Source organism: Nilaparvata lugens, chromosome 2 (genome assembly GCF_014356525.2).
Source record: "Nilaparvata lugens isolate BPH chromosome 2, ASM1435652v1, whole genome shotgun sequence".
Taxonomy (NCBI): Eukaryota; Metazoa; Arthropoda; class Insecta; order Hemiptera; family Delphacidae; genus Nilaparvata; species Nilaparvata lugens.
The window spans coordinates 49011958-49025689 of record NC_052505.1 but is presented as its reverse complement, the minus strand read 5'-3'; the positions used below and the strand labels follow the sequence as shown (position 1 = coordinate 49025689).

General features: G+C 37.5%; 1 protein-coding gene across 8 annotated transcripts in view; it reads right to left on the bottom strand.

The window, feature by feature from the left end:
* LOC111047906 (aspartate, glycine, lysine and serine-rich protein) overlaps positions 1-13732 on the bottom strand; it is a 94408-nt gene that overhangs the window by 36343 nt on the left and 44333 nt on the right. For all 8 annotated transcript variants that reach the window (XM_039421397.1, XM_039421396.1, XM_039421399.1 and 5 more), the window contains 4 exons: positions 6643-7212; positions 5386-5537; positions 3954-4900; positions 2536-2845 (listed from right to left, as the gene is read on the bottom strand). In XM_039421397.1, coding sequence (XP_039277331.1) covers positions 2568-2845; positions 3954-4900; positions 5386-5537; positions 6643-7212 — 1947 coding nt within the window. In that variant the 3' untranslated portion in view covers positions 2536-2567. The remainder of the gene's footprint in view (positions 1-2535; positions 2846-3953; positions 4901-5385; positions 5538-6642; positions 7213-13732) is intronic.

Genomic DNA, 13732 nt, shown 5'->3' with positions numbered 1-13732 from the left:
AATGCAATGTATACATTTTATCTTTTAGAAAGGGATCGAGAGGTGATAAGCATAATTATAATATATATATTCAAAATCAATAATACCTAAAATAAAACTCTCATGTTTATGAATAAAGTACTTAGAACAGCAACAACCTGAATTAGAGTTGAAGAAACAAATATACGAAAACCAATAAAAAAGATTCCTTAACATTTCAATGAAAAAATAATGATAACAGAAACACCTCCCCCTCGAGGACTCAAAGCAACTATAGTTCAAACTACCGATTTACAAATAAATGAACCAACATATCATAGTCTTAATGGAAGGAAAAATAAATAACTTCATAATGTTCTTACTCACAGTTTATCATTTTCAGTACACTCAAACAACTTTATCCTTGACTAAGCTTTTCCAAAGAAGCCTCTCGCACTATTTGCTTGGCTGGGGACACAGCATCCTTCCTAACGAAAATTTTTCCACTCTTGACCCAAACAAATTCCAGTTTTCCCCTTTTCTTCAATTCCTTAGCCTTTCCAAGAAGCTGTTTGTTGTAAGGAGACAGATGATCGTTGATATATACAGAAGATCCAGGGAACCCCAAACCAAGATCGATTGCATTAATATCTTTTTTCTTTTTCGCCGCTTCAAGCCACGAAAACTTTACTCTTCTTGCAACAAATTTAACGATGATATTACTACCACCCCTAGCGTTTGGCACTCTATGAGCTATAGCAATGTCCTCCTGTTCAAATGAGATGTGGACTTGTTTCATCGATTTCCGTCAAATTATTATAGAAAACAACTTCCCTGGGGGCGGCAAGTGACCTGGTTACCTACAACCTTTCCACCCCGCTGACGGCGTGATTATTGATCCCAAGAATTGAAAGTGGTATAATATGACAGCTGTAGACTAGTTAAATCGATTTCCATGAAATTTTCCTTAAATACACCTCTCCTGGGGCCGGCAAAGGACCTGGTTACTCACAGCCCTCCACGCCCCCACTTACGGCGTGATTATCGAACCCAGAATTTGAAAGTGGTATCATGTGATAGCTGTGGACTTGTTTCATCGATTCGCGTTAAATTATTATAGAATACAACTTCCCTGGGGGCGGCAAGTGACCTGGTTAGCTACAACCCTTCCACCCCGCTGAGGGCGTGGTTATTGAGCCCAAAAATTGAAAGTGGTATAATATGACAGCTGTGGACTTGTTCCATCGATTTCCGTTGAATTATTATAGAATACATCTTCTCTGGGGGCGGCAAGTAACCTATTTACCTACAACCCTTCCACCCCGCTGACGGCGTGATTATTGAGCCCAAAAATTGAAAGTGGTATGATATGACAGCTGTGGACTTGTTCCATTGATTTCTGTCAAATTATTATAAAATACAACTTCCCTGGGGGCTGCAACGGACCTGGTTACCCACAATCCTTCCCCCCCGCTGACGGCGTGATTATCGAGCCCAAAAATTGAAAGTGGTATCACATGATAGCTGAAGACTTGTTCCATCCATTTTTATCAAATTTTTCTGGAATACACTCCCTCTGGGGACGGCAAGGGACCTGCTGGTTACCTACAACCCTTCCCCCCCGCTGACGGCGTGATTATCGAGCCCAAAAATTGAAAGTGGTATCATATTACATCTGTAGACTTGTTCCATCGATTCCCGTCAAATTATTATAAAATACAAATTCCCTGGGGGCGCCAAGTGACCTGGTTACCTACGCCGCTGACGGCGTGATTATCGAGCCCAAAATTTGAAAGTGGTATCATATGATAGCTGTAGACTTGTTACATTGATTCCAATGTAATCGTGCCCAAAAATTGAAACTTGGATATTCTGGAAGCCCAAAAAAGCCCTAAATATTGGTATATGCTTCAAATTTTGGGCTCGATATGGTGGGGTCAGCTTCACGGCGGTAGCAAAGTAGGCTACATTGGTTTAAGGTGAGAATCTGAGTTGGCGTATTTGTATGGAATTCGGGTTTCAAAACTGTTTCTATTACAATTTTATTTTATTGCACTGCATTGTATTGTTATATTGTAACTGACTCATAGTATAACAGCTATTGTATTAAAAATTCAAACAAAATGTAAAACTTTAAATTTTTTTATATGCTACATACACCTATATCAAGTCAACACTCTATTATATTCCCATGAATCAAGCCGGTTAAATTTTAATCCCAAAGCTGATCAAGAACACTTATCATTTCAGACCGGGTGTAACAGAGAAATTTAAAGTTTATCCTACTAAACTTTCATTGATCAGAAGACATCTAATTCACACAAGCAGTAAACTGATCAATTAAATACTTTTTGACTTAGATTTCAAAATTAGTAAAAAGAGCGTCAATGAGTGGATTAAGATCTTCTTCACTGCCATTATAGCGTGGTCCTCACTATAGATGTGTTGGATTCCTACCTCTAGTCTTATGCTATTTATTATATGTGGGACTTCTCAGTGACTCCTCTGATAAATAATTTCATTGAATAAGAAAGAGATTGGTGATTTTATATTGAGCTAATAACTATTTCTTCTCACCCTCAATTGTGTAACATTTGATTGGCACAGGACTAGTAATTTTTGAACTCTGAATTCTTGATGCCCTTCTTCGTCTGCGCGTATTCCTCGGTTCTTTTGGCCAACTCCTGCAGAGCGCACTTGAGCTTACGCTTGGTGGTGTCGTCGACGAACAGGTCGATGCGGCCACTCTCCACGTTGCCCACTATGCGGAATGTGCCGTTGATCTCCTGGCACATGTCGAGGGGCTTTCCAGTCTGGGCGCATGTTGGGCCGCATGGAAACAGCATGTTTCGCAGGGAGGACAGCAAGCCTGGTTTTGAAGCCAGAGCTAAAATGAGAGAAATATTCAGTATTCATCATGAATCTCAACTGTTTTTCGAGTGAATATTCAAATATTGCTAGAAGGAAAGCAATCTCAATTCAATAATAGTATTTTGATTGTAATATTCATTGGTGTCTCAATAAATGCAATCTCTCATTTATTTCATCTTGAATCACAATTATTGATGGAGTTGAATGAGATTACTATAGTGAGGTCCACGTTAAAATGGCAGTGTATGATTTGCAATGGTGTTTCTATCTTTGTCTATCGTTCAACAAAGCAGATGGTGCTATCTCTTTCACGCATTGCGATGTTGCCACATCGTTTATCAACAATGTGAAAATTCAATAAATTAACAAAATATTTAATCTCAATAATAAAAATTTATTATAACATCTTAAAAAAATATATTTTCTTGACAAATAAAATATGTTTAACTATTTTCAACAATAATGAACAGTTAAATTCATCCAGAATATACCAGATATACCAGTATCAGCTGTTTGGGTGGCAAGGCTGAGATCTGGCAACCCTTTTCTCTTATCGTCCTACACTGCCATTATAACGTGGACCTCATTATAATCATTAAGATATTAACTACTTAGATCATTTGAAATCTAAATAATATCGGTTGTTTCCTTCACAATATTATTTTCAAATGATTATAATCATATTTATTTTAATATGGAATTTAGGACTCCAAAATTTAAAACTCCAATATCAATATACTACTCAATAATTATGTATATTGAAATATATATATATATATATATATATATATATATATATATATATATATATATATATGGGACCGTTTTGGGCTTTTTAGTCTGTGGTACTTTTCTGTAAGTTGTGTAATTCTGAACGATTGAATAAAATAAATAAATAAATGAATGAATAAATAAATAAATAATGATTTTTGCATTAACCTTACAGTGCTGCCAGAATGCAGAGATCCTGTGAGCTAATTGTGTAAGAGAAATAGCGAAGAGAGACCATAGGCCTTTCTGATATAATTATCATCAACATGGCAACAGTGTGCTCCTATAGTAATATTGAAATAGCATTGGCTATAAAGTCGCTTGCACTGACTATAGAGCTAGTACTTTCTCACCATCGACAAGTGCCTGGTCAGCTGAAGACAGAGAGACATCTGAGGGTCTACCGGTTACTGAAGCTCGTGATTCTCTTAATGCTAATGAACTTCTCGATCCATCAGATTCTCGAGGTGTCCATGATGCCCTCGAATCCATTGAAGCCATCGACCCTCTTGATTCCCCTGGTACTAAATAATATTCTCGAGAATCCCTTGATCCCATGGACGCCGTTGAACCTCTGGGGCTTAATTGTGATGACGGTCCTCCTGATAGTCTTGACAACGACGATTGTCGTTTTGGTGTTGCTTTGCCTCCCCAGCACAGACTTTGTCTGGAGGAGCTGCTCTGATCAATACTGGACTTGACCTTTCTTGGCTTTTTAGACTTTTTAGATCCACCAGTCAAGCCAATCCTGTCTAATAAGCTTTTTCTTTGAGACCTTTGGTCTGGAATATGTCTCTGGCTGTCTCCACCTCTGGATCTTGCATCCTCATCTCCAGAAGCCCCTGTTCCATAGCCCCCGTCTCCTCCTCTTCCTCTGTCACCGCCTCTGCCTCTATCACCTCCTCTTCCCCTATCTCTTCCTCTCCCACCTTCAACTCCTCTTCCTCTATCACCGCCAGTTCCTCCATCACCTCCTCTAACTCTATCACCTCCTCTTTCTCCATCACCCCATCTTCCTCCATCACCTCCTCTAGCTCTATCACCTCCTCTTCCGCCATCACCTCCTCTTCCTCCATCACCCCATCTTCCTCTATCACCTCCTCTTTCGCCTTCACCTACTCTCTCTCCTTCACCACCTCTCCCTCCTTTATCTCGTCTTCCTCCTTCTCCACCTCTTCCTCCATCACCTCCTCTTTCTCCTTCATCACCTGTAGCCTGTGATGGAAACGATTTTTGTGAGCTTGTATCAACCAAGCGTCCTTTACCAAAATTCGAATTCCAGCCTTCATAAGTGGAAGATCTGTGAATCAAACAAAATTAATATACAATACTCTTTAATATAGTTGTCCATAGTTATTTGTTTTTACTTAATTCCGATCATTATATTGTACTAACTACCAATGTGCAATGATAGATGAATATATTATTTATTCCAAAAAATACTGTGTTGTAGGCCAAGTTGATGCAATAAGAGCCTCTTCTCCCACTTGACCCTATTGTTTAGAAAATAAAAATACAGATAGGTTGTAAAACCTTTTGCGTTGAAAAATTGAATGAATGATGAATAATAATAATAATAATAATAGCATGAGTTTTGAGTCGAATAGATTATTCAAGAAAAATTGTCATTCATTGCTTTTTCTCTCAAATTCAATTAGGTTGATTCCAGTTTCATGACCATAGGAGCTACTTCTACCCTACCTCTTCTGACACATTCAGAGTATCCAAACATTTCAATTCATGAAGAGAAAAATGGTCTTCTATCGAGCTAAGTGAACAGTTTACCTTGAATCTACTGAAGGCGTTCTTGGAGTGAGAGTTGCTGAGCGCCTTCCCTGTGATTTGGTCTTGCCTGATTTTTTACCTTTTCCTCTCTTCCGCTTCCCCTTCCCCTCACCCATTAGTCTCCTCAACTCGTCTTCTTTCTGTTGCGCCAACTGTTAAAAATCATATAAAACCATAAACATAATGAGAGTTGAAGAATTTCCTAATATTCTGCTAAAATTCAGAAAGAACTTTTCTATATAATTGATTCCAAAAGATTTTTCTTTAGAAATATGATCATAATAATATTTGCGCATCGAATATGAATATAGATCAGTTTGAGGCTTTGTTTAGCCTACATCACTCTAAAGCTACGTACACATATACGCGCCTCCAACCCGCACCGAGCACGCACCGCCCTCGTACCGCCCTCGTTCCTCCATCGCACCGCAGTCGCTCCGCCCCCGCTCTACAGTCGCACCCATCATGAACGTTATGGAAGATGTTAGCTCTTCTCGCGTTCCTCGGTCGATCCACTGTTGCTCCCCGGTCGATCATCAATCGCTCTGCTGGAGTGACGTTCGGTTGCGGAGCAGAGCGAAAGTCTGTACGCACCTTAAGATAAGAGCTTATTGAATACAGCTCATTTAGAAAAGAGCTTATTTTACTTATTTAAGGAAAGGCTACATACATCTCATAACAAATAAAAGAGATAGAAAAAAATCTTCAATAGAACTCATAGCCGAAAACTCTACAATATTATTTCTCAGATTCTTGGATATTCCAAGATCGAATGTATAGAAGTTTCATGCAAAACATGTGATAATAGGAGCATTCTCCCACATTCAAACTAGATTGTATATAATGCAGAAGTTATACCGGATTGAATGAATTAATCTTTAATGAATAATAATTAATAGTGAATTCATAAGCCTATAACGATAAGAATAGTAAAACTCTTTCATATGATACAGTATGATACGTATACTCGTTCATATGATACAGTATGATACGTATACTCGTTAATATGATACAGTATGATACGTATACTGTACGATATATACAGTATATTCCATCTATAAAATGTTGGACGTGTTTTATAGCACTGGGCCTCATCTTTGAAGTACCAGGTTGTACCTTGATACACTAATAGAGGTATCAACGCATAGCCTACCAGCGATCACAAACATTATTTTACATAATATAAATTACAACATTATTTTGTTGAATGTGTAATATTAATAAATAGATAGAGGTTTTTGGAAGCGGGTTTCTCACCTGGGCTTTGTTCCTGGCCACTTTGTCAGCATATTCTGCATCCTGCGCTGCAAGCAGAGCCTCACTTCGAGCACGTTCCAGTTCGTCTCGATTTCTGGCATCCTGATCCGCCATTTCTCTCCTTCGTCGAGCCTCTTCTTCAGCTAATCTTTTCGCTTCTCTTCGTGCTTCCTCTTCAGCCCTTATTGAGTCTCTTGACTGCCTCCTAGCTAATTTATCTGCTTGTTTTGCTTCTTTCTCTGCTCTTTTTCGTGCTTCCTTTTCAGCCCTTATTGAGTCTCTCGACTGTTTCTTAGCTAATTTATCTGCTTTTTTAGCTTCTTTTTGTGCTTTCTTCCTTGCTTTTTCATCATCAGAGAATGATATTCTTGATTGTCTTTTTCCTAGTTTCTCAGCTTCTTTAGCTTCCTTCTCTGCTTTTTTCTGTGCTTTTTTGTCTTCTTTGAGTGATGTTTTTGATTGTCGCGCCTCATCCTTCAATCTTTTCTTCTCATCTTGATCCATAGTATTTTTTTTTCTAGGGAAAAGTCTGTTGTCTCTGCATCGTTTCATGAAACACATTCCTCGAGGCTGTGAAAAGAAATTATAATATCAATGTAGAGTAGGAATTAAGCCAACATAAACTACTAGAGCTGAGATTCAGAGAAACATTATTTTATCCGTCACATAGGATACACCTAGAGCTAACTTTGTAGTTTCAGGTTCTCCATATATTTCTAACTCAATTTTTGAGTCTGTAACCTGAATTTTTTGAGCATAGATTTCTTAATATATGTAAAGGCTAGCAATAACAATAATCAGGTAGGCAAGATAAGATAGCCACGGATGGAAGCTTCAATCTGTCTTTCCCCCGTTTTAAATAATAAAAGTTCAGTAGTTGTGAATCTGAAACACTAGTGGAAGGAGCACGCTGCTCGTTGCCGCAACATCTCCCACAAACCCCCAACCAAAATATAAATTCACCGCATATGAAGTACCCTGCGCAGGTAGTAGTACATTCGATAGGCATTATATACATTCCTACCAACAAACGGTGAATCGCTTTTCCTTTTTTTATATCGCTAAAATTATACAGTCCATTTATACCATAACTGCCCCTACAATTTAGCTTAAATGAATGTATTTGTAAATCAATGAATTCATTTGTATCTATAAATTATCCGTCTAAAGGGCCCTACACACCTACGGATTTGGCTCGCGGATTTGCCTGTGTTGGCTCGTGTCCTTGAACGACTCTGAGCAAAATCACTACACACTAGTAGTAAGCAACGCGAGCCCGGCCTGCCCTACTAACAAAACGCTATCCTCTCCACCAGGATCTAAATCGTCCAATGATGGAGATAGAGGAATTTTGATTTCAGATTTGAATTCAGCTACCCCAGATTCTTTGAAGCGTAAGTCCCATTATCGAAAATACCCGAAAACAAGGGAGTTATGGCTGTTTTTAATATAGCTTTCTATTATCATAGTGAAAACGTACTAGGTTAATAAGATAATAATTTTTTGCTCACAAAGGGAAAGATTTTTAGAAGTGTTTGAACACTTAAAAGTTTAGGTCTAAAAATGAACATTTTTAAAACTTTTTCTAAAATTTTAAACTTTGAAAAGATGAATCCAAATATGAAATCAGAAAATCAAAAATCAACTATGAATAGGAAAAGATTTGAATATGGATTCAACTCTGACCATTTCCACTTCCAATTCCTCCTTATTGTTATCTCATCTGTCTCTCTACACACACACACACACACACACACACACTCTCTTTCTCTCTCTCTCTCTCTCTCTCTCTCTCTCTTTTGGTAGAGAGTTAGTGGGGAGGATATTTTTAATATTCTTTCTGAAGAATGAACATTGATATGTCCAAAGCTCCGCCAATTTATGTAGATGCATAACAATATAATTATTATCTATGATTATTATATTACAAATTGCTTTTTCATATCATATAGAGTTCAATAATTATTTTCTTAGTCTATATTATGTAAATTCATCTATAATTTTGCTGTATTGTAAGCTATTGTATATAAGTGTATAAGCCAGTATATATTGTAATCTACACAAATAAAGTACTCAATCAATCAATCTCTTGGTTATGTCGAGTGAGTAAACATGTGTTAGTTTGGCTCCGTCTTCTAATAGATATTTCGTAGGGTTATACAGTTCAATTCACTACAAATTATACATCAAGTTATTCAGTTTCTCAAGTTAAACTCAATAGTGAAATTATATTTTTGATTACCTCATACTCTTTTTATTTATCTTGAAAAAACATTCCTAATTCTTCAGTCTACCTTCTAGCCTGTAAAAGTGTAAATCCACCTAACGGTACACTATGGTTCAACCAAACAGAGGCACGCCGAAGAATGAGGTCAGTGCTCTGAAGTCAGGGCCTTCCCCAGCTATTTCTGGATCATTGTCTGAAGAGACCCTCCACATTATTTGACAGCAAATCGAAGAATCTGTGCAAAATGCCATCTCAATGGCTGTGAAGTCTATTTTCGAGGAACTTCAGGCATTGACGGAGGAGAACAAACAGCTGCACGATAGAATTCGTGAGCTGGAGGTGTCTTGTCACCTGAAGGTCGACGACCTCAAGCAATACGGGCGCCGACATTCAATACGTATTTTTGGGATCCCAGAGAGCGACGAAGAAGACACGGACCTGCTGGTGCTTGATGTCTTCAACAAGAAGCTGAACGTGCCCGTGACTCTGGTGGATGTCAACCGCTCGCATTGCGTTGGAAGGTGTCAACCACCTCAAGGGCAATCGAAACCTAAGGACCGACCCATCATAGTTCGACTCTGCAGCTACCAGACCAGGAAGATGATCTTAGACGCTAAGAAGAAGCTGAAGGGTTCCGGTGTCACCATTCGCGAGGATCTGACTGCAGAGTGTCTCAAGATCCTCAATGCTGCGGCCGACCGTCATGGACACAGGAATGTCTGGTCATCTGACGGGAGGATCAAGATCTCTATTGGCGAGGGAGGATCCAAGAGGGTCTACACAGTCGAGAGGATGACCGACCTTCAAAAAATAAAGGTAAATTGAATCATTCCAGGATTTGATGACTAAAGTGCCCTTCACTACAATAATAGGAAATTCGTATTAATAGATTTCACAGTAGATATACCTTGGCATTTTTCATGAGCTGGCTTTCTTTTCTATAAATGAATCTTTCCACTGCTATTTTTATGATCATATATAAGGCAATTATTCCAAACTAAGGAGATCCTTATTGTTTGGTATTGATTGTTAATACTGATTAATAATTTATCTTGATATTAATTCCCAAAACTACGTTCAATGCATCAACTACTATACTCCAGAGGGTACTAAGAAAATCATTATCTCTATTATTACTAATAATTACATCTCTTACCAAAATTATTTCCATAATTAATGATTTCCGAAATGCTGAATTTCAAATAAATTAGATGATTAACATACGTTATGGATATAGGTGTAATCTATATGTATAGATAGTAATCTCTTCTATATTAGGTGTACATAATGATATCTTCTACTATTCCCACAGCTCGAACAATAGAAGCTGATGTGTGGAGAGTTATTGATAGAACAGAAGGGTGGGTAGTCTGTTCATATGCTTATATAGAGGCTGTGTTTCATTTAACGTTATCTTAGACATTCATCACTAAAATATTACAGTACTCAATTTACTACTTATCGTTATTGCAACACCCAATAGTTAATTATACTTCTAATACTATATAATATTTTTCATACTTCACCATTCAATCCTATTTAAAACTCATCTAAAATAATCTAGCACTTTCTCAATCGTCTCCTCTACTTCTTACTTTTCTTTCTCATTTCTCTTCTTAATCTTATAGCTATTATGATTACTAGAATATTGTTGTAATTATTACATTTATTATAACTGTTGTGATTTTTGCGATGATAATTATTATTCTTTTCTATTCTTCTTCGTCTTCTTCTTCTTCTCTTTCTTTTCCTTATTTTCTTCTTCTTCTTCTTTCCTTGATTAATTCAATATCACAATAATATGTTCTATTTCTTATTCTATAGTTCAGTTTCATGAGTTCTTCTCAATTGTGCACATTCCTTCTTTCTCTTCTCTTCTTCACCATTATTATCATTATTTTCCCAATGATTCTTCCACTAGCTATCCAGCATGTTCAAATGTTTATTTCTCTTTCTATCTGATTACTTTCTACTGTTATCCATACTTGATATTCGATTCTTGCTCACATTATATCATACTATTCCTCTTCCATTTTATGCAAATATTATTCATTATAGATTGTATTATGTATCTTTTCTCAATTGATAACTTTCTTCAAAGATTTTTCGTTTTTCTGCTGGCTTTTTCTTCTCTTTTTCAGTTTTTACTGGATCCCATTTCGCTCTATCTCCACCATGAACACGATCTTCCACTACTGGATTCCATCTCTCTCTCTATCTCCACTTGGACTCGATTTTCCACCACTGGATTCCATCTCTCTCTGTCTCCACTTTGACTCGATCTTCCACTACTGGATTCCTTCTCGCTCTAGCTCCACTTGGACTCGATTCTTCCACTACTGGATACCTACTCGCTCTATCTCCACTTGGACTAGATCTCCCACTACCAGCTCTTCCTCAATCTTCATCTTATTCACCATTAGGATTATCCATCACCACAGATCACACCATCTACATCTTATTGTGTTTAGTGAATTTTTTGAACTAGTGTTTTTAAATAGTGAAGGGAGCCGAACTGTCAAGGCATACTGAATGCACTCGAATCAAGAGACTTTTTCATTTAGGTTAAGTTTTATCAGTTTCATCCCCATTTTCCCCGTCATGTGTCATTCTGAGGTCGGTTCACGGTTGGTCTGCTGCTTTCATGATGCCTCTCACTGACACGTCAGCTCGCTCGCCCTCAAGTAGGTATGATTATTTCGATAATAGTAATAATGACTCAGGTATGTTTCTAGCAAATAAGCTCCACTCTTTCAAAAAACTTTTCAAGGCTGCTCACCTTAACGTCCAATCCCTCAGCTGCCACATTGATGAACTCAGAGCAATCTTCCATTTTCAGGACTTCAATATAATTGGAATTTCCGAATCATTTTTGAAGCCTAGTATTCCATCAAATTTTGATGCATTACCTGGATATAATCTCTTACGGAATGATAGATTAAATAAAGCTTGTGGGGGTGTAGCAATTTATGTGAAGATGGTATCAAAACAAAAGTTTTAATCACATCTAAACAAGAGTATTGTTCCAGACCAGAGTTTATGCTACTTGAATTATCCTTATCTAGTACTGATAAATTACTCATTGGTATCTGTTATCGTCCACCAAAAATAGGTCATTTTACATATTTCGGAAATGCCTTGCTTTCTCTTATGCCTTGTTATAACCGTAAACTAGATATGGGGGATAGGAACACCTACTTGAACATGACAAATCGTAACTTTGACTACTTCCAACTAACTACTATTTTCCAATGCCTAAACATGACTATTTTACCTCTCGATCCAACTCATCATACTAATGAATCAGACACACTCATTGACCTTCTCATTGTTAGTGATCCCAACGGGGTTGTTCAAGCAGTCCAAATCCCAGTCCCAGCTATTTCTGGACATGATTTGATCTACTGTGTACTTTCCCATAAGATACCTGAGCCAGAACAGAAAATTATCACTTATAGAGACTTCAAAAACTTGGATGAAGCCGCTTTCCTGACTGATGTGGCTCAGACTCCATGGCATCAAATTGAAGCGTTACCCTCAGTTTATGACATGGTCAAGACTTTCGAGAATTGAACTTTGACTTTGTATGACAAACATGCACCTTATGTGACAAGGAGGATTAAAGAAAACGACGAGTACCGTGGATGACTGAAGACATACTTAAGATGATGGGATGTAGAGACAAAGCACATAGAAAATTTTAAAAAGACATGTTGACTTGGACAGTTTGATAGAGTATAGGAGCCTTAGAAATAGAGTTAAACAGGAATTACCAAACTCAAAGATTAGGTACTTGAATTCGTTCATGACAAACAATAGACAAGACTCTAAATCACTTTGGCAGGGAATAAAAGAATTCGGGCTTGGCAAACAGAAATCGAATCCCCAAATTGACTTACCATTGAACAATATAAATGACCATTTCGTTTCACACTCTAACCAACGCGACGAAGTTGTCATTGCTAATCATATTGCTAACCTGATCTTGAAGAGCAGGTTACAAACTTAGATTTACCAATTACTGATAAATTTCATTTCCATCCAATCTCAGAAGAAGACACTTTCAAAGCAATTCAACGTATTCATAGTAATGCTATGGGTGTAGACAAAATTCCCATTGAATTTATCAAGAAGATGTTATTTGCTGTTTTACCAACCATTACATACATTTTCAACAAGTCACTTGAAGATGGCAATTTCCCTGAAAACTGGAAGTTTGCTCTGGTTCGCCCTCTAAATAAAGTTCCATCACCCAATAAAGTTGAGGATTTTAGACCAATCAGTATTCTACCTGCATTGTCCAAAGTGCTAGAAAGACTCATTCATGCTCAAGTTGTGAAATTTCTAGACAAGAATAGTAAGCTTCATTACTTTCAGTCAGGCATTCAACTGAGACAGCTCTGCTTTGTGTCACTGATGATATAAGGTTAGCTATGGACCAAAGAAAATGCACCATCCGCACCCTATTTGATTTTTCTAAAGAATTCGATACTGTTGATCATACAGGCCATTTGAATAAGTTGGCTATTCTTGGTTTCAGTCACAACTCGTTAGTTTGGTTCAAATCCTATCTATCAGGTAGGAAACAATGTGTATCTGTTGGTGACAAAAAGTCAACTTGGAAAAGCGTTATGCATAGAGTTCAATTTTAGGCCCTCTCCTCTTCACTTTGTATGCTAATGACCTTTCTTCCATTATCAAATTCTCCAGTTCCCATACTTATGCAGACGACATTCAAATCTATTCAAGCTGTCTCATAACAAAAATTAATGGAACAGTTGGAATAATGAATCAGGATATCAATTCGATGGTGGAATGGACAAAGTAAAATGGCCTTAAGCTTAATCCCATCAAAACACAACC